At 43.7% G+C, this 27,259-nt stretch overlaps 1 protein-coding gene across 8 annotated transcripts in view; it reads left to right on the top strand.

Annotated features, from left to right (window-relative positions):
• TCF7 (transcription factor 7) overlaps positions 1 to 26,660 on the top strand; it is a 114,201-nt gene extending 87,541 nt beyond the window's left edge. For 2 of the 8 annotated variants that reach the window (XM_039485245.1, XM_039485248.1), the window contains 8 exons: positions 1,348 to 1,434; positions 4,027 to 4,137; positions 4,543 to 4,705; positions 6,007 to 6,114; positions 11,921 to 12,010; positions 15,149 to 15,197; positions 17,041 to 17,113; positions 24,702 to 26,660. In XM_039485245.1, the coding sequence (XP_039341179.1) occupies positions 1,348 to 1,434; positions 4,027 to 4,137; positions 4,543 to 4,705; positions 6,007 to 6,114; positions 11,921 to 12,010; positions 15,149 to 15,197; positions 17,041 to 17,113; positions 24,702 to 25,020 (1,000 nt within the window). In that variant the 3' untranslated portion in view covers positions 25,021 to 26,660. The remainder of the gene's footprint in view (positions 1 to 1,347; positions 1,435 to 4,026; positions 4,138 to 4,542; positions 4,706 to 6,006; positions 6,115 to 11,920; positions 12,011 to 15,148; positions 15,198 to 17,040; positions 17,114 to 24,701) is intronic. The other 6 variants (XM_039485249.1, XM_039485251.1, XM_039485246.1 and 3 more) reach the window with 5 other exon arrangements.
• Positions 26,661 to 27,259: the final 599 nt, after the last annotated feature.

Here is a 27,259-nt window from a genome sequence, read left to right as displayed (position 1 = left end):
TTCTCAACCACGTGCACTAACTTTAATACACACAGAGCTTTTTAGATTTCATACAGTAATTCACTGAGTGGCATAAGCAAAAAACCTTATTCTTTCAGGTTTAGGGGCTAAGTACTAGGATTCTACAGTTATGGCTCTTCAGACAGAGGTAATCACAGTCCCTGCTCTGAACAGCACCAGGCAAAAGGCAATCCCAGTCCTTTTCAGGACATCTGGATGCTTCGGTGATATAATAATAATTAATAATGGACCTCATTTTCAGAAGGGTGGGAAATCAATTGGAGCTGTTAATGCAGAGCACCTCTGCCAGTCATGTTCAGTAATAATGATCGAGGCAGCACTTCTGTTCTAAACCCCAATTTTCTTGTGCTTAACAAAACTCTCATTTCAATTTCTTTGGGTTTGAAGCTTCATGCCCAACTTTAAGCCAGAGGTGAAATAATTTTTGGAAAGTGTGTAGAAAATCTATTCTGAGGGGGTATTTTAACCTATCTGAGCACGAAAAAGTTTGTCATTGATTAAGAACGTTACTCAGACATTTGCACTCTAGTAACTCCAAAATAGTTTCAAATTCCAAACCTGGCACATACATTCCATACTCAGGACTGTGTAAGTGGTACTTCATTTGAAGAAATATATGGCCTGACCCTCAGCCAGCGTAAATCAGCATATCTCCACTGAAGTCAGAGTCTCCAGTTGAATTCAGTGGAGATATGCCGATTTACACCACTTGAGCGTTTGTCTCCTACTTTTGAAATCAGGTCACTTTAAAATGGTGTAATGCACAGTATGTTATTTTCCTTACTGACTTAAAAGATCTACCAAAGCCTGCTACTCCAGTGATCCCAGGTGCAGATATTTGATTGGTTGATCATTCCCCAATCAGCAGAGTGGGATTGAGGCTGATTTTGAACTTGGCAGTTCATCTTGGTATTGCACAGCAAATTTCTATGCCTTGTAAACTTTACCTTTTCAGTTAGGGTGTACACTGCTGAACAATTTGTTCCTACAGTAATAATCCACCTGAACCTTTCATCTTGATGCCTGTATAGCAGATTTTAACTGTTTAGAGCTAAGGAAGCAATACGCTCACATAATGCTGTAGTATTTTCAACATTTGGGGGAAGTTGGGATCCACATTCAGATCTGAACTTGGCAGTCCAGGTCCATCTGCATCACCTCTGCACTGAGGTTGGAAAAGAATGTATGCCACAAGCATCCGTCTAGCCACCGGAGCAACTAAGGCTTTCACATCGAGGAGTAGCAATGAGTCCAATTATAGAGGATATTTTTAGGAAAAGCCACACAGATGTAGATGCTTTATAGACTCTTTCTTCCCGATCCCAGGCAGAGCCAGTCTGTCTATCCGCTCCCGTCATGTGGATTTAGACAGCCGTATTCGTCAGCGCTCTCTGCTGGGGCTACTTTCTCCAGGTAAGTATGAGCTGTGTGAGACAAGACAGCAGCTTTGCTGGTCTCGCAGCTTGCAGTTTGTGCCATACAAGCTTGCAGCAGACTGCAAATGTCTAGGGAGGGGCTGTCAAGCTTCCAGATGGCAGGAGCAGGGAAAGAATTTTGCTTTTAGTCAAGTCTCTCTAAAATCATAAAAACATTTGAGTTTCCATGGAGAAGCCACGAAGGTTTGGTTTTGAGCAATAAAAGTATAAAAATAAAATATTTAAAAAAATCCCCCACTATCAATATTATAAAGATTGGATAAGGTCCAGTTTTTATATGTGGTGTCACGGAGGTCACTCCAAACAGCTCCTTACCTTGAACTGTAATCTTTACTAGAGAGAGAAATGTTCCTTTCCTCAGTATAATGGACTGGGTTATGTTGTGTGGAGACTGACATGTTTTACTGGCTCTAGGTCAGGTTGTAAAGCTGGCGGAGAGTATGATCACTACCAGTGATTTTATTTGTCCCCAGGACCGCAAAATGTAAACATCTTGAGCCTTTTAAATTCCATTTGTCTCCTGCTGCACTTCCCTGCATTCCAGTAGATGCTGCATCACTGGATTGTTGGAACTAAGTCCTTGCTGACCCCTGTTAAAGCCTCCCCACAAAACTTAAAAACCTAGGGTCAGGTACTTAGCGGGTATAGAACAGTGTAGTTCCATTGACTTCAGTGGATGTCTGCCAGTTTAGACCAACTGAGGATCTGGCTGCTAGAACACAATAAAACTTACAGGCAGAGCAAGTTGCATTCTGCAACATCAGCCTAGGACATTGGAGTATTGCAATGTCCCTCTCTTCCCCCTGCATTACCCTGGCAGATTTATGAGCATGTCAGGCCAAACTCTTGCCTTCATATACATGTGCACAGTTCCCACTGACTGCACAGACATGCCTGTTAACACAATTTGCCCCTTAAGTGTGGATTTGTCCTACAATTACATAGCATTAGAGCGCTGACAAAATTGTGAAGAGTTTGTTACAAATGCTTGCGTTGTTCCTTCAGCCGACAGACAGCAAGCCCCTGTGCTCCTGTTGGTCACTTCAGCTAGACTAGATTAAGCCCCAGGGGAGTTTATGTGCAAGCAACATTTGTTCGCATCTCCAGCTTTTGCTTCTGCTATGTGTTGTCATGATATGTAGGGGATAACATTCAAAACTGTTGTTGAAGGCATTCTTAAGGGACTTATCCCTGGAACAGTGGCAGGAAAATAGAGTCAGCCACGTTACCTTAGTTTTCCACCATGCTGCCTGAGGCAACTTCTCCTGTTGAGCATCATAGAATATAAAACGAGAGAGGAGTTTACAGTCCTCCGTGGTTGCCCAAAAATCTCATTTTGCATGGTGTTGGCATTTTCACTTATACTATAGAGTGGCACAGGTTTTGCAATACTGTAGACAAAAAAAGAACACCTTGTCAGAGGAGGATCAAACTTCACACTGTCGTCTTTTGCGTGTGACAACGTATCTCATGAACAGTTGTTTATCTCCCAGGGGCAATTCTTGCTCTCTCCAAGCTCCAGCTGTAAAATGGCAAGCTTGGCAAAGCCTGGCTATAACCTCAAAAATCTCTACAGAGCTAATGAATCTCTAGTGAAACCTCTTACGATCTCATTTCTGTGTTGGTGGATAACGTGGCTAGGGCTGGGTGCTGGGTGTACCTCCAAGAGTTTGATTTGTGCTGAGACTCGTGCTTTTTCTATTAAAAAAAAATATGGAGGTGTATGGGTGTCCTAATTCAAATCCAAATGTTGGTGTGGTTTTGGTTTTTGCTGTAACACTAACAAAAATAGCATGACAACTGAGATCTGAAAATGCTGCTGATCTCTGTAAGGCTAGATTACATTGCAAATTAATTTTTATAAGAAACCCATGGAATCTGAATGCCATTCCAAATCTTCGCTGCTATCAGTTTGGCTACTATGTTATGCACTCACCCGCTGTCATCATGACAGAGGAATACTCAGCAAGGATGCATTGATGGATGAAGCCAAAGAAAAGCATCAAAGACCCCAGATAAAATGCACACCTGCCCTTTGTTTTCATTGATTCAGAAACTTTGTAAGTGTAATTCTTCAGGTGAAATCAAACACCAAGTGAAGCACTGCTGCCTTTATTTAACTGCTACTGCTAGAGTACCAGCAGTGATGGAAAAGTCCTCGGTTAGGCTTGGCAGACCTGCAGCACCTTGGCATCCCTACATGGTCCCCTATTATTATTTCAGGAAGAATGCTTTCCTTACAAAATTTCAAAGCTGCTTAAGAGAAGAGATGTATCTCAATGATGTGCTTTGTTTACTTCTGTTTCGCATTTGTTCCTGTGACTTAAAAACTACTCAAAGAGTGCCATCTAGTGAGAAAAGATGTGTTCTCCATCTGCCAGACACAAATACTGATGGAAAGAGCTGTACCCAGCCACCCCTTTTCCTGCTCATCTGGCAATAATGTTCTGCAGATGGGTCTCTCTCCCACATCTGAATCCTCCTTTACGAGCTGAATCCAGCCATCTATCGTGGGAGGGTTGTGCTAAACGCAAAGTCCCAGTGATCACTGACATGCCCTCTATTGCAGGTTTACACATCCCCTGATGCTGAGCTCTGGAATGCATACCACTGGAATCCCTCATCCAGCCATAGTACCCCACTCCGGGAAGCAAGAAATGGATCATTACGACCGGAGCATGTAAGTCAGCAAGTCTTGAGACAATGGTGAGACTATCAAAATGGTCTCCTTAATTATTTAGTCCTAGTCTCAATTACTCCACTGTTTATATGGGAGGGGACGCTTTGGGTGGTAAAACCCTGTGGAGGCCAGACATGGAACATTTGCAACTCTGTCGATTCCACAAGCAAGGTTGGTGGTACTACGCTGTTGCCCCAGCAACTGAAAGGCACTGGTGTAATGATGGGCGTGATCGTTAGAAGGGTCCGTGCCCTAGTTGCATAAAATACTCGTTAGTCTAGGTTTGAGGTCAAGTGTTTTAGTATTTAATATTTTCACGAGGAACAATTCCTTCTGACTACTGTTCAGTTCCGATAGCTGAGATGCAAGAGCGTGATTGTTACTGACTGTTTTGTTTTTGTCCAGGAAACCCCAACCAGAACCAAAGAGAGAGAAGGAAGCCAAGAAGCCCACTATCAAGAAGCCCCTGAATGCTTTCATGTTGTATATGAAAGAAATGCGGGCAAAAGTCATTGCTGAGTGCACCCTGAAAGAAAGTGCAGCTATCAATCAGATTTTAGGAAGGAGGGTAAGCGCACAGAACAGAACATATTGCTGGCATCTAAGCAAAGCCATTCCCTTCTTCACAATCCCATAAAGAGAGAGAGAGAGAGAGAACAAACTGATCAGCTACTTAACAACAAAACTATTACCTGGAAGGCTTTGGGGAAATCAGTGTTTCTTTAAATGTGGTCTGTGTCAGTCCACAGAATAAAATGTTTAGATGAGCAAACAGTAGGAGTGATGGGGATGTTCCTTAGAGGAATTAAGCCTATGGGAGGGTCTCTCCCCTACTTGTGCTTTTTAAACAACATTTTAAAACCACTGGGGTAGATGCCTTTTTATATCCTGTTACTGAAATGAATATTTACAAACCCCCTTTCAATATATGAGGGCAGAGGGGTGGAAGTACAAGATAGTTTTACACATCGTTATTGGTAACGAACCACTCTGACACTGGATCCTAATTTAAGGGGTATTATGACTAAGGCTGCGAGTTTGTCATGGAGGTGACTTTCCATGACTTCTGCAGCAGCCGGTGTGGCTGGCTCTCGGGCTGCCCTAGCAAATCAGGCAGCCCCTGGGCCAGTCACACCAGCTGCTGCTGGGCCTCCCCATGCACCCACAGGGCACACACACCCCAGGCACTCGTGGTGCCCCCCAGCACCCGCTGCACACAGCCCCCTCTGGACTGCCCCCCCCTTGAGCACCCGCTGCGTGCTGCCCCGCCCCCAGCACCTGCAGCACTCCCAAGATTTAATCAGGGGTATAGTACAAGTCATGGACAGGTCATGGGCCGTGAATTGTTATTTGCTGCCTGTGACCTGTCCGTGACTTTTACTAAAAATACCCATGACTAAAACGTATCCTTAATTATGACTATTGTAGAGGCAATGTGTTTGCACCTGCTGGGGAAGAAGTGAGCCCTATGGATCCAGCCATTAGGGGTCTATAAAACCTAAGGAGAAAAAGACTGTGGGAAAAGTGCTCCAAGCACCACTTGCTACATAGAGACCCTTCACTTCCTTCCCAGGGGAAGCCAATTAGCCACGCCACTGCAGATTGAAGGGTCAGCCTTGCATCACTTACCAGTGTTTTCCTCAAGCAGGTAGCAAGCTGCTCACCTTTAAAAGTGTGTACATTGTCCTTATGCCACTGTAGATACCCAGCATCAAATTACCCGATGGAACGCAACTGACACAAGTGGCGCTACACAAGGGATAATGGAAGGAGATCCCATCTAGCCCTCATCTCATTCTGACAGCAAAGAGGAATGGTGATGACATGCACTGAGGAGTCTCACAATGGACTTTTTTGTTGTTGTTGCAGTGGCACGCACTGTCACGGGAGGAGCAGGCCAAGTACTATGAACTGGCCCGGAAGGAACGGCAGCTTCACATGCAGCTCTACCCAGGCTGGTCTGCTAGAGATAACTATGTGAGTGCTTAATGCAGCTAGGGACTAAAGGCCGCATCTTGGCAGCATGTTTACAAATCTATTGTTGAACCTGAAAATGTCACCTGCCTGATTTAACAGCTGTCCCTGATAGCGTACCTCCTGATAGCCATGGGGTGCACCAGTGCACTCATACAGATAGGTGATAGAGGGGAGGGTATTCATATACCCCTAGGCATAAGAATATAGGTCTAAGGAATACGTTACATTTGTTTGTTTGTTTGTGGATTAATGTATACTTTTCCCAACAGCATGTCACATTTCCCAACAGCTGCTAAGTGATGTGTCTTTATTAACAAAGAGGTTTGCATACTTATTGTCTTAGAGCTTCTACCTAATAAAAAAATCCAGGTTCATATGAAAAAGAAGCAGAAATCAAAATGATTTTTAAATTACTTGAATGGTCGTTGGCAATATTAGTCCTATGGAAATGTACTCCTATGACGGCCTTAGGCAGTCAATGGTTTTCCATCTGTGGTCCATGGACAACAGAGGAGCATTTCCTCATGATCTGCAGAATGGAACATTTTGAGAACTACCTCTTAGGGCGGGGTGAAGGTTAGGAAAGGAGGGGGTCTAAGAGGAAATCTCAGCCTCTAAATGAAAGATCTGGAGAACTCCTGGCTTAAGACATTGATAAATAGAGAGCGTCAGTGACTTCCACAATACTCACTATGGTGCTAGGCCCTTTTCCTGAATTCCTTGGGGGGGAAAAAATCAGCTTTATGATTCAGGAATGACCGAGAGAAAATCCTTCTCCTTTAATATGGCTACCTCCCCCATGGAGACTTTATGGTTTAAAGACTTTATACTCTTTTTTTATTATTTGTTGATGGTAGCACTTACTTTGCTGGTATGGGTGTCCCTGCCCTAAAGAGCTTACAGTCTAAGGACAGACCACAGGGGTGGGGGGTAATGGGAAACACACTTTTTTCTTTCCTTTTACTTTGTGCTTGTCAGGAGATTTACTGTAGGTGGCAGTACGTCTTCAAGAGTGCCTTTACTGTGGGGAGTATACAGGCTTTGTCGATGAACTCCCTTATTGCCTAAGCAGGTTCTCACCTATCCTAATAGTACTGTATCATAATTTTTAAAACTATTTATTTAATCTAAAAATTAGAAATATTCCTACTCAATGACATGTAACATCAATATCGTTTTGCTCTGGGGCTGATGCTTCTCTCACTTAAGCCTGTTTTATACCTGAGTAACTCCACTGATGTCACAGGAATTGCTCCTGATTTACACCAGTGTGAAACTAGACAAAGTCCTTTTATAAATTTGCCAGCACTGGCCTAACGTACGGAAGCAGCTCTACTGCCCAGCATCAGTCACTGCCCTAAAGTTACTGGAAATATCAGTCTTTGTATTTTCTGTTTCCTTAACTATACAGAGCATAAAATCATCACAAGCTGATTCTGTTGCATTTCCCACCCATATATAACAATTAACCAGTAGTTTTAGTTAGCTATAAATATACTGTAACAAGTGAAAGTTACTGAACTTTAATGAGCTTTGGGGAATTTCAAACAGGATCCTTATTGTTTCTTCACTCTAATTCCATTTACCATGGTTATATCCTCTCTTGGCCATTATGATGACACCTTTATTATCAGCTGAGTTGGTGGCTTTTGGACTTTTTCCAATATTGTTTGGCTTGCCATTCATTAGGAGAGAATTCCACAACAGTAGAGATAATGATCTTCATTGTACAGATTCTAGTCCCAGCCTTACGTTAGCTGCCTACCTGGGTTAACTTTCAATCCATTCATGATGCTGCTGTCATAAATAAAGGTATGAACCTACATCAAGGTAAGTATAATGTTGTCTGAGCTGGGATCATATGCTGCATTTGCAGGATGACAGACTCACTGATCTATTAGGTCTTTACCCGATCCTATGATTCTAAAGGGGTCCCAAACAAATGTTATGTTCAGTGTTCAGCTAAAACCAGAACATCCAAACATGGCAGCACCAATGGTTGTATTGACGGTCTGTCTGCTAAGCCTAACTCTTCCATGATTCTCCTGTCAGAGCAGGGATGCCAGAGGCAGGTGTTTTTATTTTAAATGACCATTTCAAACAAGTGCCCAGAATAAGGGTGCTGAATAGAACAGCAAGAAATATGCTCTGTAAACATCTCAGCTGTCACTACTGGATTCAACACATGACAATGTCAGGGCAGCGTTCCCCAGTGGTTGTTGGCAGTGTGAAGCATGATCTGCAGTAACCATTGGGGAAGGCCATGAAGCACACTGAATGTTGGGATTTCAAGTACCCATAGGCCATGTCTACGCTTAGGGAATACATACACTGCATGGCTGTCTAGCATGCGTATAAACAGCAGTGTAGCTGGTGAGGCACTGCTTAGGTGAGTAAAGACAAGACATCCTATGGTTCTGGCATACGTATCCTACCTGGCTCTCTACACACCCAAGCCACGCCTTCATAGCAGTGTAGCATCCTGTTGCCTCCCTGCTGCTGGAACCTTTCCCCGATGGGTGTAGCTACACTCTGCATTATGGACACAACCTGCAGCTATGCACACCCTACATGCCGCAACCACCAGTGTAGACAAAGCCATAGTCGCACAGGCCACATCTGGGTATCTCTGATATAGCCTAACTGCTCTCCAATTCTCTGTATGTTTGTTCTCTTCTTGATTAGATTCCTAGAACAGTAGGGTCCAACAGCCTTGGTAGCAATTCTGAATCAATTCATTAGACATTAGTGAAATATTATTTGTTTTGTTCTGTCTAGAAATCTGATTAGGTGGTTATATTTATATACAGGGTGGGATTTTCAAAAATGCTCCCTGTGGGCCTAAACTCTGCTCCCATTGAAATCAAGGGGAGTTTTACCATCAACTTCAAGGGAGCAGAGTTAGGTCATCCATAGATGGTAGGAGCTGAATCTATTGGAATCAAATAAGAGAGAATTTTGAAACACAAAGGCTTATTTGAATTAGACTCTAAAGAGCATTTTTTAAAGCAGACACATGAATCCTGATGTCCCCTTAGCACCATTTTCTTTGTGTTCTAAACTGATTTTTTTTCTCCTGACCATTCCAGGAATGTTTCTGTGACTACTAACTTTCAAGCGAGTACAAGCTTCCAGTAGCTAAACCCTGGTGTAGAGTTGTCTGTCTGAAAGTTTCATCACCTCTTTACTTTCTAATCTGTGGCACAACTGAGAAGAGCCACTATAAAAAACAAATCATTTCCCCATTTTCTCTTAGCTGTACTGATCATTTAGGAGGCAACCCCATTAAGTGGAATAGGAATAAGAGTGCTACACAAACGTTCACATTCAGCTTTGTTTTTCTAGTCTTTATTTTGAGGCTAGATAGAAATGCCTAACTAGTTAACTTGGGACCTGATCCAAAGCCCATTGCAATCAGTGGGATTCTTGCATTTTCTTTTAGCTGCTCCCTTCTCTCCTAATGCTGCTAAGAGAAATGATCATGCCACCACTGTGTTTATAGCCACTCCTTGGCTTCCCAGAATGGCTGTTCTCCAGGTGACTCCTCATTCCATAAGTCTGCATCTGTCTCTGTGGCACTCCACCAGCCTCAGCCAAGGATCTCCTGATGGAACATACGTGGGGGAATTTCAGGATTCTCTTGCATCCGAAGAAGTGGGTATTCACCCACGAAAGCTCATGCTGCAAAACGTCTGTTAGTCTATAAGGTGCCACAGGATTCTTTGTTGCTTTTACAGGATTCTCAGTGGTGTTTAATTCCCCTGGGATGGCTGCTAAACCAGTATCTGAAGCAGCAGTGGGTGGTGTTATGAGAGCCAGGGCAACACGAGCAGCCTCTGATACAGCAGGTTGCTTCCCCCCGCACACACCAAGATGGAGTGCTTCCTTTAACAAAACCACCTCATTCTGCATTCCTCCCATTGAATCTTTTCTCCTCAGAAAAAAAGAGCTGCCGTCTGTGCTCTGGAAACACTCTCACCCTACCTGCACTTCTCCAGTAGCCCCCATATCTTCTGCTGGCCATCCAGGCTCTAGCAGTCTGCTCATCAGCTCATCCAAAGTTGTTTTGGGACAGAAGTGCCCAAAGCCAGGAAGCGGCTGCCTTGTGATTTTTCTCACTGTATCAACAACAAATGCTTTTCTGTCTCCCCAGTTTTGTAACTCAAATGGGGAGGAGGAATCTAGGTCAACGCCCTTGGCACGTGACTTGATATGAGACGGGAAATACAGTTACTCCCACACTGAAGAAAAGCTCACCGCGATTAGGAGCTTTCCACCTTCACTCAAACCACAAGAAGTCATATAAGAAGTCACAGGTCAAAGCCAGCACTGCAAGCAGCCCTTTCATACAGGACAGATTTGCTCCAGCAGCTCTTGTGCGCTTGTTAATAGAACTCATTGGGACACAAAGGGCGTTATTATGCATTCTGTGTCAGAGAAGCAAGTAGAGGATAAAAATGTGTTTCCTTATTAATGGGCAGAAGAAACAGAAGAATGGATAAGCAGGTCCAGAACAGTGAAGAGAGAATTTAAAACACAAAACTGGCTATTAGTAAGAGTCCTTAACAACACTAATGTGGTCATGGCTGTTATTACCAAATATTGTACACTAAGAAGAGCATCACCTCTTCAGTGATATGTCAGCAGCACAGAATGTGGTCAATCCCCTGGAAGCTCTTCTGTTCAGCCTTAACATAGGCTTCCTTTAGAATGCACTATCATGAAGATAAAATATATTTTATTTTTACAAGTTTCTAAGATGTGCCCAACGCTGCACAGAAACATAAAAAGGCATGGTCCCTTCTGCAAAAGATTTTAGTCTCATTTTCTGAGTGATGCAGTGAGGTGACAAGCAATAGGAAGGGAAGTTGTGAGTAATGACCGGAGTTATGGTAATAAGATCACACAGTGCCTCAGCTGGACATGGGTATATTTTGTTCTATTCATTTTAAAAAAAAATATGGGCCAGACTTACTGCTGGTGTAAATCACTGGGAGGCACTAAAGAATGTTGTTCAGCAGTTTAGACCCAGCGCTAGTGTGAGTAGAACTATCAGGATGTAGAACAATTCCAATGAAAACACGGGGGAAGGGGAAGACAAGGAGTCAATTGAAATATTGCCGTATGGTGTTGGCAACCCAAATGAGAGCTAGTTTGAAGAAAATAATAATCTACTGTGTTCTTTAGTAACACAGGCAACATATGAATGTATCTTGGCCATATTCTCAAATGTCTACACACTGAGAGAAAGAAGATACCTCTTAGGGTTGTTTAACCAGCCAGTTGCCATTTTGAAGAATCAGTTTTGGCACACCTGGGAAGCAACAAGAAGGGATTTGCTGATTCACCATTACTGACTTAAGGTTGGGACTAGTACTGTATTATCAATCAAGTAACAGTGCATTACTTTCCTTTTCGGATCTCACTATACCCAGCTTTGCCAACCCCAAACATTCAAGAGTCATGCCTTAAAAACAAAACAAAAAACCCACACACACCATTCCTGATATTTTGAAAGTAATACATTTGGGGTTCTTTTTATTTGCCTTATGCTGTTTGTGCTTTTAAGGTTCATGATTTCAAGCTTCTCCCTGCAACCATGGGGGCTATTTTTGTCTGCTGAGATTCTCTCATACCATAATTCTATGAGCTGGGACTTTAAAAACCACCATTGTGAGACGTGCAATAAAGTGTGGGGCATTGACAACACTGTTTACCATCTGTGCATGTATTGGATTTATTTAAAGAGATCAGTTACTATTTTAAAACTTTACCATTTTTACTATTTTAATACTTTGCTCTTCAGTCTTCAGGCTCTTCAGCCCGTGAACACACTCAGTTATACTCAGGGCCCCTGGAATTCTGCGGCACTTCAGGGCCAGTTTCTGCGGCAAGGGTAAGAGAATTCTGCAGCGAATGTTAGTCAACTCTGCAGCAGTGAGAACGTATAGCTGTCTGCCACTCTGTACCCACCGACTCCAGTGTTAGCTGCAGAATTCCAGGAGCCCTGAGCTTTTCACACTTCCATGGCCATGGAATCGCTCATTGGCTATGGAATTTATTTAATCCTCTCACCACACTTCAGAGTATAGTGTGGGCTAAATGTTGCTTTAAAGTCAATGCCTGGTATGTCATTGGACATTGTTCTATTATGGAACATAACAGAACAGAGACAGACGTGAAGAAATTGCAACAAATGGACGATGTGTTTCTGCCATTGAGATATTGGAAAAAGTTAAGTCTAGGACCCGCCCAGTAGTGCTGGTATCTTTACTCCTGATCTTCAAGAACATTAGCTGGAGTGTGAGCATTGAAAGCTATCCAGCAACTTATACCCATAAGTCAAGCCTGTGCCAGCTGGCATCAGACACTCATTGACAAGCAACACTGAATGGAGTGCCCTGGATTTAAAATGCCAGCATTATTTTGCTCAGATGGAGTTTAGTCCAAAGGAGGAGGGTTATAGCTGTGTTCTAACCAGCTCCTTCCGTGCAGCTGAATTTGTAATGTGGATGTGACCGTAGACTAGAGTTACATAACATGGTTTGACCGTACCCGCAATTATCAGGGAAGCAATGTTAGCCGTGCTAACAATAAACATGTTTGAGCACAGTAAAAGCTAGAGTGTGGACAGGGCCTCAGTGGTCTCCAAACTCTTAATCACTTTTCTTAAAATTATATGTAAATCTTATGCACCATCTTTGCTGCCTGTTGTGGAATAATCCAAAGTGCTTATGATATTGGATTCCAGGACTTTGAAAAATCAGGAAAAAATATTCCAGATAATACACCTCAATCCTGATATAACGCTGTCCTGGGGAGCCAAAAAATCTTACTGCATTATAGGTGAAACTGCGTTATATCGAACTTGCTTTGATCTGCTGGAATGCACAGCCCCGCCCCCCCGGAGCGCTGCTTTACTGCGTTATATCCGAATTCGTGTTCTATCAGGGTAGAGGTGTGGTAGATTTGTGGAACATGAAAAACAGGCCCTAGATAGTTGACCCAATGCTTTTTTTGGTAGTTATTTTAAAAACACCGGCTGTGGTTTCACTCAAGGGGACCAGAACATGTAGTTGGAAAAGGGGGTGTTCAGATAAATAAACTGTTTGGCCATCTCACCTGCATTGATTTCCATTCCATGTGCCTAGCACTGAGCCTCAGAATGGAAAAAAAAATGCAACCATCACCTTTCTGCTTTTTGGTTAAGATCAAGTGTTTTGTTAATCTAACTGGGGGTCGTATTCTCCTGTGACTGGAGTCTATGATCTACCACACTGGGTCATTTCCTTCTCTAACTGCTTAACGATGATTTATCTAGAGACACAAAGTGGGTGAGGTAATGTCTTTTATTGGACCAATTTCTGCAGGCAAGAGAGGCAAACTTTAGAGCTTATAGAGAGTTCTTCCTCCGGTCTGGGAAAGGTACTCAGAGGCACAGCTAATTATTTATCTGTCAGTGGCATCCTCAGAACTGCTCATCCTCTCTCATTTTTAGTCACTCCTTCATGACAGTGGAGGAAGATATAGCCTCTGTGTAGAATTTGCTGCTTATGTTAGTGATCTCCCTCCCTATCAGTTTACTCATGCCTTTAGGCACATCCCTCCAAGAGGAGCTTCAGGAAGAAGAAATTTCACCTCCAAGTTTCCTGCTGCACAAGAGGAGCACCATGCTTCTACACTCTTTCAGGCCCCTCCCTGCTGCAAGGCCAGGCCATGATGGTGACTCTCTGCTGCACAGGGGCCCAAAGCGGGAGACTCCTTATAGCTTCCTTTTCTCCCTTGGCACTTTCAGAGATCATCAAAGCACAATCTGGCCCTACATGCCCAGAACTGTCTGTCTACACACAATATATATTACCGCATGTGGAGAGAGATTCTGATTTGGTGAATTCTGAAAAATTGTGCGTTGCAGCCCGTAACTTCCAGTGTAAGTTGTTATCAGTATGTTCCCTTTCCGTGAGGGTTCGCGCTATATCTTTTTGTCTCTCCCTCTGGGTTGAGTTGGCATTTATACAGATAAAAGAAGCAGTGTTTCATTCCTGCAACAATTCAGCTGACCCACTGGCAGCTACCTTGTGGAAGATCCCTAAGCCAGGACAGTCTGATTTGTGGAATAAATCACTGGTTTTGGTATGTGCTTGCATTTGGGAATATGGCTGGCAAAGGAAGGCCCACACTGTGCTGCCACAGCACTTCTCTCACTGAAGGGGAGACAAAGTATAACAGTTGTTGTTCATTACTCTGTATCTCTTCCTTTGTATTTAAAAATACGGTCTTATTTCATAGTAGAGTTTGCTGTCCCTTATGGTCAACAAGGTTCTTCAAAATGAACATCAATGACTAGATAATCTCTGGCAACTGTGAAGACAGATCGCTCTAAACTAGACAGAAAATGAAGCAGTGGTTTCTCCCTATGTTTTTGTTACACCACGCAGCCCTGTGTTCTCCACGACTTGCTAAACTATCTTAACCATGACTGATGGGAAGTACTGTACATGCATCTCTAAAACGCTAAGGAAAGGTTGGTTTTACCAGCCACCTTTTGCTGAAGTTATCAACCATAGCTTTGGGGGGGGAAAAAAAAAACACAAAAAAAAACCCCACACCCCTTTAATTCCTAATGTGTGGATTATTGATGGGCAAATGGCCAATCAGGTGACACAGAAAGCTGTCTGGTTCTGTACAAGGCCCCTCGTTACATCATCTGTGATGAATGAAATGACAAAACGGGAGATGTACAGATCAGACTGGGCAGGTCATGTTGGGAGGTTTAAGTTTGCTACTGCCTCTGAGCTAATAGACCTGTGTGTTTGTTTGTTTTTTTAGTATAAGCAGAAGAGGGCTCATGCTTTTAGTTCCAAAGGTGCTTGGTTCAGTCCTTATGGGCAACAACTCCTCCAGATGTTGTGACGCTTCATGAATTTTACTTAAGCCCTATGACTGTCCCTTTCAATTGTTGTATTCGTAATGCTGAGCAGCCTCCACCAGTCCTGAGAGAAGAAACTAATATTATTTCCCTCTTACATCCTAGGGAAAAAAGAAAAGACGAGCAAGAGAAAAGCAGCAAGACTCCAATTCAGGTAAACTAATTGGTACTGAATTCAGCATGTTACTCAGTAGCTTATCACTGGGTGTTTGTATTTTGCCATCCAGGTTTTAGCTCATTCACTCAGCTTTCTAAAGCTAAAAAATGGTATATTTTAAAGTCACAGTAAATGTCTTCTATAAACTATCTTGTTCCTAAAAAACACATGTGGATTAGAACATGGGTGGTGTTCATGAAAATTGAGCAAGCGGAATTCCAGACCTGAAGAAGAGCTCTCTGTAGCTCAAAAGCTTGTCTCTTTCACTAATGAAAGTTGGTCCAATAAGAGAGATTACCTCACCCACCTTGTCTCTGATATCTTGGTACTGTCACAGCTACAATACTGCAGTCAGTCAAACTAGATTGTGGCTAATAAATCATTTTTTAATAGAAGTCACCCCTACAATTTGTTCTGCCAGAGATATTCAGGGGAAATGCTGCAGTAGGTTCTGAATGGCAGGAGGCACCAATGTCCTGTAGTGAAAAAGTGATGCCTTTATCCATTAGATGCATCAATATTGCGTATCTAAGAGCTATGAAACCTCTTTAAAGACCATCCCAGGGAACACATCACAAATCTTTTTGTAGCAGAAGTGCCTAAAAGTCAAACCAAATTGCACTGAAAACCATGGGGTACTTTAATGTAGTTGCTAACTATAGAGTGCTCTTTATTGGAGGCGGTCCCTAGTGCAGATTTCACTGTGTATCTAGATGGGTGCACACACCCACACCATCCAAAGTTATTCACATCCTAGATCTGGAAGCATTTCCAAGTGATCTGTACTAATGGACCTTTGTTATATCACATCAAGAGAAAATATCAAGGCATATGCTTTGTCTCTCTCAGGAAGCTAAACTGCACATTTCTTATAGTAAGTTAACTTTTCATCTCAGTTATTGCCTAGATAAGTGTAAGATTTTATGTAATATATGTGCTGTAAAAATAATTTCACCCACCACCGGAATGCAGTCCTCTTTGGGCTGGAAGGCAACTGCTGATTAACAGCACAGAGCAGGAAAAGTCAGCGATTATGGAAGTGAATGAGTAACATTGACACAAAGGTACTGCTCAGATCTCATTTACACTAGTGCAAAAAGTTCACATGTATCTAAATGAAAATAGGGCACTACCCCAATCAGCCCCTATTGTCACACAGCAACACTAAACAGGACTTTAGGGCAGTACATGCAGAAGAGTGGCTTGTCCATTAGAACTAGAGGGAGAATTTAGGGAAGCAGAATGGAATTGCCCCATATGGGTCTCATTGGTGCTATTTGTTTTCAATCTGCTTCTGCAGTATTTTCCTCTTCTGTTTTAATATATATGAGGACTCAGTTCTTTGGGAGGCCATTTAACCAGGGAGCAGGTCAGATTTCAGTACAGGAGGCAATGGGTGGCTGTTTGATTTGGCAGCATTTCAAAACAAAGAAGTTTAACATTCCATAAGAAGCAATTAATTTCCAGGTAAATTCCTAGCTTTCCTGTAACTGAATTTTGAGTGCCTGGACTTGGCTTTGTGGAGAAGTGGTTGAGCTAGGAGAGCACCAGAGGTGGGAGGGACCAGTCTCCTACATCTGTAACTTGAGGCCATTTCCCAAACATCCCCCTCTCCCCACCCCCACTGGGTGTAATCTCTCTGATACTTGCCTAACAATCCCTTTTTTACAGGAAAGTGGTGTCTGAATAGTTCCGTTGCTGAAGAATTGGATTTTAGTCTGTTAGTTTTGTCTTAAGTGGCTGAAATGATGTTGCATCTTTTCTTCTTCCTCCTGCTCCTCCTCCTCCTCTTTGTGCCTCTGTCTTGCCCATTCTCCGCCACGCATGCTTCTGTGTTCAGATCCCGCCTCTCCTAAGAAATGCAGAGCTCGCTTTGGCCTCAACCAACAAACGGACTGGTGCGGCCCATGCAGGTGTGTATCAGAGAAACTCTACTCTGCTTTTAGTGCCTTTTCCTGAGCGCATTTTTCCCCCTGTATGTGGTTTTATTTTTCATGCATGTTTCTATAGTGCCCTTGGCTCCTAACACACAAAACAAACTACTGGCATTGCTAAAATTTGTTCCTTCCAAACTGGGAAGGTTTTCCCAGGGTATCATTGCTGTGGGCTGGTATTGCTGAAGGTTCCCCCCAAAGTCTTTCAATTTCTAAGAGAAGAGAGTTAAAGGGATGTATGTTGTCAAGGTTGCTAGACCCAAAATTCGACACGTTTCTTATAGTAGGTTGGTGAAGTGCATGTAATATTTTACATGTTTTATTAAGATTCCTATTTCACTGTTCCTGAGAGGCTGATCTACAGGGTAAGAGGTTCCTTCAGTGGTGCACATGTGGAATGGAGGAAAACAAATGCTTATTCCTCACCCCCCAGCTTCCTATTTCCAAAGAGGGACCTGATGTGGAGCCTTTCCCCCCCCATATGACCACCACTTTGAGGGCCCCTACAATGTACCCAAAGTGCTGCCTTTCCCTATTTACATTTGGGATTAAAAATGTACATTACAGTAGTACGCTGCCATTAGAACAGTTAGTGCCCCAAACAATGAGATGTTCTGAGGACTCCACCAACTCAGGCTTCCAAGGAACAAATGAGAGACTAGAATGAGTAAATACCTTGACAAGTGAACAGAAAGAGTAATACCTGGGTCAAAGGGTCATTAAGCAGTCCCAGGCATGAGAGGCCCATGACCTACTTCTGGACACCCATGTAAGGAGTAAATGCAGCCTGGGCAGAGCAGAGGTGTGCATCATTCTCAGGACAACCTGCTGAGCCACAGGGCATTATAGGACCATCTTTTGGCTTCTGTCTAGCAAAACCTGAAAGTTATTTGCATTACATTAAAAAGCAAATAACCTGAATCTCTAAAGGAATATGCATCTATGAGAGGCCTAGATGTTGGCTGATCACAGCCTGTGATGCTGGTACATTCTTGGCTGGAAATGGGGGCTTCCAGATTGGAGCTTTAAAAAACACACTTCTGATTGAGCCAGGGTGTCAGATACTGGCCGTCCTCCAGAGACCAGTCTATTTAACTACACAACTTGCATCAGGACACTGCCCGTTAGACTGGTCCAATTTCCAGCAGATCACTGGTCATAAAGAGTCTTAGTTAACCCCTTGTGTTCTACACAAAATGGCTCCCTGTCTGTATTTGATCTTTCCCCTGGGGAATTTTTTGTATAGCCCTGAAAATTCCTCATTTCCATTTTTAACACAACATGTCCTCATGATGCCACCACAAATCACCCCCTTTCTGACCGTGGAAGACTGGGGTGCCCTTGGCAGCCCTGAATGCTGCACCTAAAATTGGTCAAAGAGCCTCTTGTGTGATGTAGGCCTTTCCTAGCAGCAGTGCCAGTCAGGGAATTGGCAAAGTGTTGGTCTCCCATACAGCCATGAAGAGCACAATTCCTAGGTGTCTGGGCAGTGTTCGTATCTTTACTCCCACGTTTATTTGAGATCTCTTAATTAGGATGCAGCGCTAACACTTTGCTTGATGTTGCTTACCAACTAACACGCATTGCTGGAGTGCTCCTAAGACCTTAGCATGCTTTCTTATTTTTTACCCTGACATCTCACGTACTGTATAATAGCAGCTGTTCTGCAATTCCAGGTACTAATACACAACAGCCAACTTGGGGGCTTCAGAAGTGTATGCTTTATCACAGACATCTGCCTCTGACAGAAGCCACCAGAGAATATCCATTCCAAAATGAGAGAGAATTAACTGATTAAAATGCTTTGTCCCCTCAGAAGTTGTATCTTCATCTGGGAACACTTGGTTCTATTAGACTCCTTTTCCAGCCCCAACCTTTAGAGGAAAGATAGTGGAATCTATGTAATTGGTGAACCTACTCTAAGCAATCCAGTGAAGTCTCTACAGCTTGGGTCATGGGGTGTATTTTTATTGTGTGCGTTTATCTTTTAAGTTGCATAGCATACATGTAAATTTGAGGCCTCAAGGGTTAATGTATCTAATCAGACATGGCTGGTCTCCTTATGGTTTATAATTTTACTGTTTAAAGAGAGTCATTCAACTCATTAACCTTCCCCCTCCCCCAAACAGATTTTTTGATTGAGTATAAAATACAGCAGTCAGTTTTCTTCTTACACCCACAGCAGCAAGCGCTTGAGGTGGCATAGGGAAATGACTTCACCATGGGCTTGTCTACAGTGGAAAATTCTATCCTGTTAGAACCCATGTGAATGAACACCATTGGTGAACATTCAGTTTACACAAGGACTGTCATATTTAATACCATACCCACTGGTTCACCCTAAAGTTAACCACACTACTGACACTTAAGTAGAGATTTGAATATAGAAATCCTAGAGACCAGGTGAACTGGGAGCAATGTGATAACTTTAGTCCAGGCCTTCTTGCTGTAACACGAAGAATACTGTCTTAACTCCTCCTGCGTACTTACAGATAACTAAACGTAGGCTAAATCTTAGCATTTCCAAATAGATTGAACAATGCAGTAACCTGTCAATGACTCACTGCCAAGTAAGTTCAGAGAAGATGATTATTAGTACATGCACTGTTGAAGCATCCCTACTCATAGCATGTGAATGAATGGGGCCCCTGGAGATACAGTCCACCCCATACATCACTGCAGAAGAGTATGACCCAAGTACCCTTCTCTTCTGCCTGGATCTGCGTGAAAGTTTGCTTTTCAAAGTGGTTAGACTTTGTCCTACAAGGGGATCTGATCCATAAGACTGGGGTCATGTGAGAATAGAGGTAGTGGAATATTTTAGTGAATACTTGCTGTGAATTTACCTGTTTTCCCATTGTCTTTATTTGAGAACGGATTTTTCCTCAACCTCTGACCAACTCTGTTTAATCACAGTCCATTGAGAAAAGGTGTAGAACTGATTGTTTTGAATCAGGGGTTTGGTTAAGGGTTCATTCAAACACTTCCCCCTATTCTACCTCCATTACACTCCTCACCAGTATCTGAGCTTCTTATAGGGACAATTCATGGTAAGCTTTCTTCACCCAGAAGGTACATTGGTTGAAGTGTGAGCAATGGAGTTGTCATGGCAGCTTCTGTCTTTTCCTGAGCTAATGAAACCAACAACTGCAAGTGGCCCGTACACCAGTATAAACAGGCGTTCTACCCTCCAGAGACTCACAGGCCAGACAATTCTATGTATTCGTGACTCTGCTGACTTTCCACCTTCCCCAGCCACCTCCCCAGGGAGGATGCTGGCCCTAGATTCATTAGCATCCCAGACTTGAAGGGATTTGGCACCCTCTGTCCACTTTCCTCCTCTGGCCAACCCACCCAGTCCCCTACCCCGCAGTTTTTCCTCCTCCAAAAGGTGGTCCCTGTTCCTGCTCAGCCATGAGTAGCTGAGCACATTTCAGTCTTAGATATGCCCCACAGTGCTCTGTGGTTGTGCTTTAATGCAGGCACTGCACAGCCAGTGCAAAGAATTTGGTATCCAGAGACACTGTGGAGGCGTAGGCAAGATTGAGGGTCCCCTTCAGGAGGAACCAAGGTGGGCAGATGTAGGAAGCAGTTCAGAACGGCACTGGGGATAGATCTGTTCTTCCATGAGGAGTTCTGCTGTGCCTGAGGCTGTCTCTGCCTAGAAGGCAGAGCCACAAGAGGGGGATCAGCTAGAAGAACCAGAGTGGGTGGCACTGCAGCTAGAATGGAGGGACATGAGCACCGTACCCCTAATTTGAGTCCAATTTTTTGAAGATGTTGGCCTCTTTTCGATCCTCTGGGGAAACTGCCATCCTTTCCACTGGCTAATCCTGAAGGGGAAGGGCAGAACGCTGTAGTTATCCTTCATTGTTTCCCCAATTACTACATTGTTCCCAAATCATTCTTCCTTGTGCCTTTGTTTCCACTTCAAACTATAGCAATAGAAGAGTTCAGGTTGGTGCACCCCTCCTCCTCCACTGAACAGGGATGTTACCAACGTGCTCTCGTTGTTGGGTTCTCAGAACGAACTATTGGTAGGTTGTCAAGGACCATAAAAATGACTGTATTTACTAACAAATGTTAAACCATGTTACAGGTCTTACCAGCTGATTGTTTAAGATACATGTATAGAGAGTATCAGAGGGGTAGCCGTGTTAGTCTGGATCTGTAAAAGCAGCAGAGTCCTGTGGCACCTTATAGGCTAACAGATGTATTGGAGCATGAGCTTTCGTGGGTGAATACATGCATCTGAAGTAGTGGGTATTCACCCATGAAAGCTCATGCTCCAATACGTCTGTTAGTCTATAAGGTGCCACAGGACTCTTTGCTGCTTTTTCATGTATAGAGAGGAATCTTTTTGTCCTGCACTTCAAGTGTAGCCACCTCTGGGGTAACCCACACCCCACACTAACACTACACAACAACTTGGAAAAGAAAGAGAAGGAGTCTATGTCCAACTGAAATAGCCACAGGGAAGCAGGTAGGCAATTAATCTCAATGACAAAATCCAACTGGGGTAACACCCCTACTCTTGGGAGAAGGCCATGAGGTGATCTGAAAGCATTACATCCGATCTGAAAGAACCATCAGTAGCAGCAGTGATCTCAGAACCATGACTGGGCACTAGCTCAGTCTGGATTCAGTAGGTGACACTTTTCCCTTTGAATTACCAGCACCATTTCACTTCCCACACTTGGGCTTTCCCTATATCCTAGCCAAGTACCAGCTTAGCTTATGTGGTCCAGCTAGATCTCAGGTTAGTGTGGTCTGAGTGCCTGGACAGCCTACCATGCATTGTTCTAACACCCGCATGAGTCATTCCCTTCCTACTGCTCTGTAAAACCCATATTTCAAAGTACTTACAGGACTGGAAAGCATGAGAGTAAGGGAGCTGTAGAAGAGGACTCACCACTGGTACACACTCTTGTGGCTGGTTGTGGCATAGCGTGCTCTTGGTGCCCCCTGCCAACAGCTGGTCAGGCTCTGTGGTGACATGCTTCTTCTGGTGACTCAATCCATCCATCCAGGTCACTAAAGTATCTCCTCTTCCAGGGAAACCAAAAAGCCAACAAACGATAGTCCAGCATACTCAAGCCAACTCTTTGACCCAAGTCCCAGCTTGCTAGTCCTTCCACTCCTGGTTTGCAGGGTCTTTGCATAATCTTTGCTGCCAGCCAGTAAGGGAACCTAGGCCCTCGAGCCCAGAGACCCTGTTATAAGCAGGCACGGTCTGTCCATTCAGGCCCCTTGCTTCCGCCTTGAGCTTCTTCCTACCTGAGCCAGTATATCAGCCCCCATAACAGCCCCTTCCTAGGTTCACTACATATCTCCATTGCCCCCCAAGCTCCCAGAGATCTCAGGCTTTACCCTTCCTGCAGGGTCTGGCTTGCAGGATTCTCCTAGAATTCTCCAAATCCCCAACCAAAAGTTCAAACTTAAACCACTTTTGTCCTTGCTGGGCTTGAACTGGAGTTCTTCACAGGCCCTCTGCACTGCTCTGCGCCTCAGCTGAGCACCAGCACCGTCTCCCCAGAGCTTCAGCCCTAGTTTGAGACCCACCACCAGAACTATCCCCTCTCTTACTTTCCCCAGCTCTCTCCTGACATCTCTCAGACCGTTTTCAGACAGCAGGGTCATATCCAGCTGAGCCCTCTCAAGCCTTTTAAGGAAACTTGACTCACTTCCAGGTGGACCTGCTAATTTACCTACTTGACTCCTCTCTAGTGCCAGCAGGTGCATTAATTGAGCATTCAGACTCCTGCTAACCCTCTCGGTACCAGTGTGGGCTTTACACCCTATCACAGGGGCCCTCACTTAAGGACCTGCTGCCTGGGCCAGATAATGGCAGCCCTTTCTGTGCCCCCGGTTCATTGTCACATTACCAAAGCTGAGCGCCTCTTACTGAAGGGATCTGCGCTTGCTGCTGTTTCGTAATTGTCTCCCCTCGCAGTGACCCACGTCTACAGCGGTTGTGACTCTTTCCCAGTCATAGTCAGTGCCAGCTTTCTCATAGAAATGCAGCACTGCCCATCTTCCCAGAAGTGACCTTGGGCCACGTAGGCACAAAGTAAGTGCTCCTGGGCTAGACATGGAGGACAGAGTTGAGAATCAGCCCTTTTCTCCACATTAATACATAAGGTAGCACTTCCATCACAGTCATCATACACACCCCTTTGTTAGAAGTGAGGGAGGGCTCCCATACTGACATTTGAACTTTGCATGGCAATTCATGCTGACCATAAGCCTTTACACAAATGCCACAAACCTAGGCTTTGTTTTGGGTCTCATTTGTAGGAAGTTAGCAAGGGTGCAAACCCCCGAGATAGGCAAGGAAAGGCAAAATCTGCACCTGCTCAGCTCACACCAGTATCAAGCAGTAAATTTAAGCACTCACAGCATTCCCTGATTCTGCAAGGGGTTTCAGCTGTCGCAGCCATACTTGTGGCTGGGGTCTGACATCTGAATTGGAACTAGTCCAAAGTATAGACCAGGCCCTAGACTGGGGTCAAAGTCAGCTCGGATGTAAGTGGGTGCACCTATTGAATCGCCAGGGATGGGCAAGCACAAGCCTCCCCCTACATTTAAAGTAAGTGGGTGCAACTGCATGTGGCATCATGGGGTTTCAACCCATTTACATCAGGTCTGAATTTGGCCCTGCTCCCATTAGGTCATCAATACAGCACACAACTCAAATGGTGAGCAAAAGGCACTTTCTCAAAATGGAACAACTTTGCTATTAGAAGGGCTATGCCTAAGGAAGGGAGTAACCATGAAGGAGAGTTAAATTTTAGTAGCTTTAAATATTTAGCACTTGTTTTCTTGATCCTCATATACTCCACTTGACGTGGTTTTTTTGAGCTATGAATAGTCACACTAGCGGTGTTGAGAATAATGGTATCAGCTGAGGCTTTATTTCTTGGCTCATTCTGGATTAGTCTAATTGTCCATTCTTATTAGATACCAAAATGGTTAAACTCTTTAAGGTTATCGATCTGTATAAAAGACCTATAAAACAACTATCTTCTTGTCACTGAAAAAAGATGGTCTTCATTTGCTAGGCCTTTGGTTCTTTATCCACCAGCTTAAAGTAAGGCTGAATGCTGCTGTTATACTGCCACCTAGTGACAAGGATTGGAAACTGAATAATCAAAGACAACGCAGGCCCAGCTCTACTCTGTTATGCCAGTTTGTACTGATGTTTTGAAGTTACTCTGCATTTACACCAGTGCAGCTGAGACCCGAATTTGGTCCTCCACTTCTGTTCTGCACACTGTCTGTCAGCCAGAGGCTGTCGCCAAATACTTTACAGAGCTGGACAGCCCAGTTACACAGTTATCTAACAAAGAGCAGCAGAGAGCAATAGTTACAGGCCCAGAAGAGAGAGGCTGTTGGCTCAGCATTGAAATAAACTGGATTTTTATTTTTTGTAATTTGATGTTGTGTCTTTAGCACTCATTTCTGCTGTGTGCCCTCTGTTTACAGTGACTACTGTAATGTTTTCATTTTAAATATGACACTGTAAATTCACCCTTTATTTACAGATAACTCTCTTCACTGTTCTTAGGAGGAAAAAGAAGTGCATTCGGTACTTACAAGGAGAAGGACCCTGTTCCAGCCCAGTTTCTTCCGATGGAAGTGCTATAGACTCCCCTCCCTCTCCTCTGGATACACTCCAATGCATATCCTCTGCTTTTACTTCAGACAAGCTTGCTACACCTGCTGATTTCGCACACAAAGAACAACGCAATCCTTTCCCTACCTCTATTCATGTCAAAAGCGCTCCATGCTCCTCTGGACTGACCACTCACTGCTCATCCACGCCAAATGTGTCAGTAGCATCCAGCGACTCCTCAGAGTACAGTGTGCCATCAACAGGAACATAGTACCACACTGTACTAGTCAACACTTACTACTGCATGGGGCACTTTGCTTGTACCAAGTGGTTTTGCTGCCCATTGAAATGGACTGGAGGCCCATCCAAATTACCCATCATGCTGTAAAACTGTGTTTTCAAAGTCAAGGGACAGCTGTGTCCTGAGTCCCCAAATGATTCAAAGATGCCGGAACAGTCAACGTTTTTATCTAGAGCAAAGATAGAAAAATGGTGTCTCCCTCCATAAAAAGGGTGAAATGAGGACTCGCCAAAATTAAAAATGCCAATCAGTAAACAAATATTTCATCCCCACCCTGAGCTTCCTTTTACTGCATCATCTGCTCAAGTAGCTGAAAGTGAAAACTGACTCCCTGGCTTGATGCATTAGATGGTAGGTGCTTAAGCATTGGTTTCTGTTTCTTGCATCCCAAACAGCTTCGAATTGTAGCCAGTCACAGATCTCTGGTAGCTATTTCACCATGGAGTTAGGAAAGCTGGTCAGGAGCCCATCTCTGTCTGAGAGCTAAATGTTGGGAAGCCAGATTTCACTCTGACTGGCTTTTAAGAAAAAAGTGAAATATAGGCAAATGAGGTGAATATTATTAAACTTCTTGTTCAAGGACAAGAAAATATTGTTTACAGGTAACAGGTCTTTCCAGACATGTCAAGTTCTCTTAGCATATAGAACGGCAGACAAACAGTGAGAGCACTCAAGGCAGAAAAGGAAGCTTGGACTGGCTGCTTGAAGGTCTATCTATCCAATGTTTCATTGTCATAGAGCTAAAATACAATAGTAACATGTCAGTCAGGTGCAGAGTCCTCCTTGCTGCTCAGGTTGTTCACAGTAAACACTGGAGAGTCAGACTCCTTCAGTAAGGGACCTTGCAAAGGCTCAAAGTAGATCCCATTTGCCATTAAGGCCTTGATCCTACAAGTCCTTGCACAAGAACTGCAGCAGGGTGCATGAGATTATTAAGAATCAGCCCAAGTGCAAGTAGAGGCTGTATGTAAGGTCAAAGCATGGCCTGCTGCACAGAGCTGATGTAACTCTCAAGTCCCTGTGCCCTCACTCCCTTACTCTTACAAACCCAGGGGAAGGTCGACAGTGGACATGGGCTTGAGCGTGGCCATCACGTTAATGAGGTGCTTAGCGCCACTCTTCCCTCTTCAGCCTTTCTCCCAGGAGAGGCAGGGATTCTGAAGCAGAACACAGAGTCCCTGCTGCAGGGTTTTGCCCCCCTCACCTTTAACCTCAGGTGTCACTTTGCAGTGCAGGATCAAGCTCTCCTTGTGGGTGTAAGTGAAATGAGCTGGTATACAGCTTCTACTAGCTAGTTACACTGGTGAAGATTTTACAATGCAAATGATTTCCTCTCTACTCCCTTTCCCAGCTAGTGGCTGGCAAACATTAATACAGTCTCTCTCTCTCGCAAGGGTCTAAGGATTTCTGATATTTTATTTATATTTTGAGCCTGGTGAACGAAAACCTTTAGGGGCCAGTTTCTGATCTCAGCTCCAATGATGTAAATCCAGAGTTATTCAACAAAAGTAACTGGCATGACTCCAGATTTACACCATTGTAACTAAGATCAGAATCCAGACCCTTGTGGGTTTTTTCCTGCTTTATAAAAAAAGCAATTCTAGAGCAGTGATTCTCAAACTTTTGTACTGGTGCCTCCTTTCACATCACAAGCCTCTGAGTGCAACCTCCCCCCTTAAATATATTAAAAAGTGTTTTTAATTTCTAACACCGTTATAAATGCTGGATGCAAAGCAGGGTTTGGGGTGGAGGCTGACAGCTTATGACCCCCCCAAGTAATAACCTCACAACCCCTGAGGGGTCCCAACCCCCAGTTTGAGAACCCCTGTCCTAGAGTGAAGATAAAAGTACAATAAAACATGGGGGGGCGGGGAGACTATTTTTTTCTATTGTACACAATAGGATTTAGAATACTGAATACAAACTTCAAGTAGTAGTATATAGGCTTGCAAGAAATTTAAAGGGACCTTTAATAGACAAACTATTTTTGTATTTTTTTCCTTAAGGCAACAAAACCTTTTTTTAATATATGTTTATTCCAATTTGTTAATAGGTTTCTATATCAGAGACTGAAGATTAGAAAACTGCTCATAGTGTAGCACACCATAGTTACTGGTTTCCTCCACCCCCTTTAGTTCCTTTTGCTTCAAGCTGCTGTAGATTTTTTTTTTCGGGGGGGGGGGAGGGAGGGGAACCATGCAAATTCTTT

The sequence above is a fragment of the Mauremys reevesii genome, linkage group 8 (assembly GCF_016161935.1).
Source record: "Mauremys reevesii isolate NIE-2019 linkage group 8, ASM1616193v1, whole genome shotgun sequence".
Lineage (NCBI taxonomy): Eukaryota > Metazoa > Chordata > Testudines > Geoemydidae > Mauremys > Mauremys reevesii.
The sequence above is the reverse complement of the archived record's forward strand: the minus strand, read 5'-3'. Positions and strand labels throughout refer to the sequence as shown.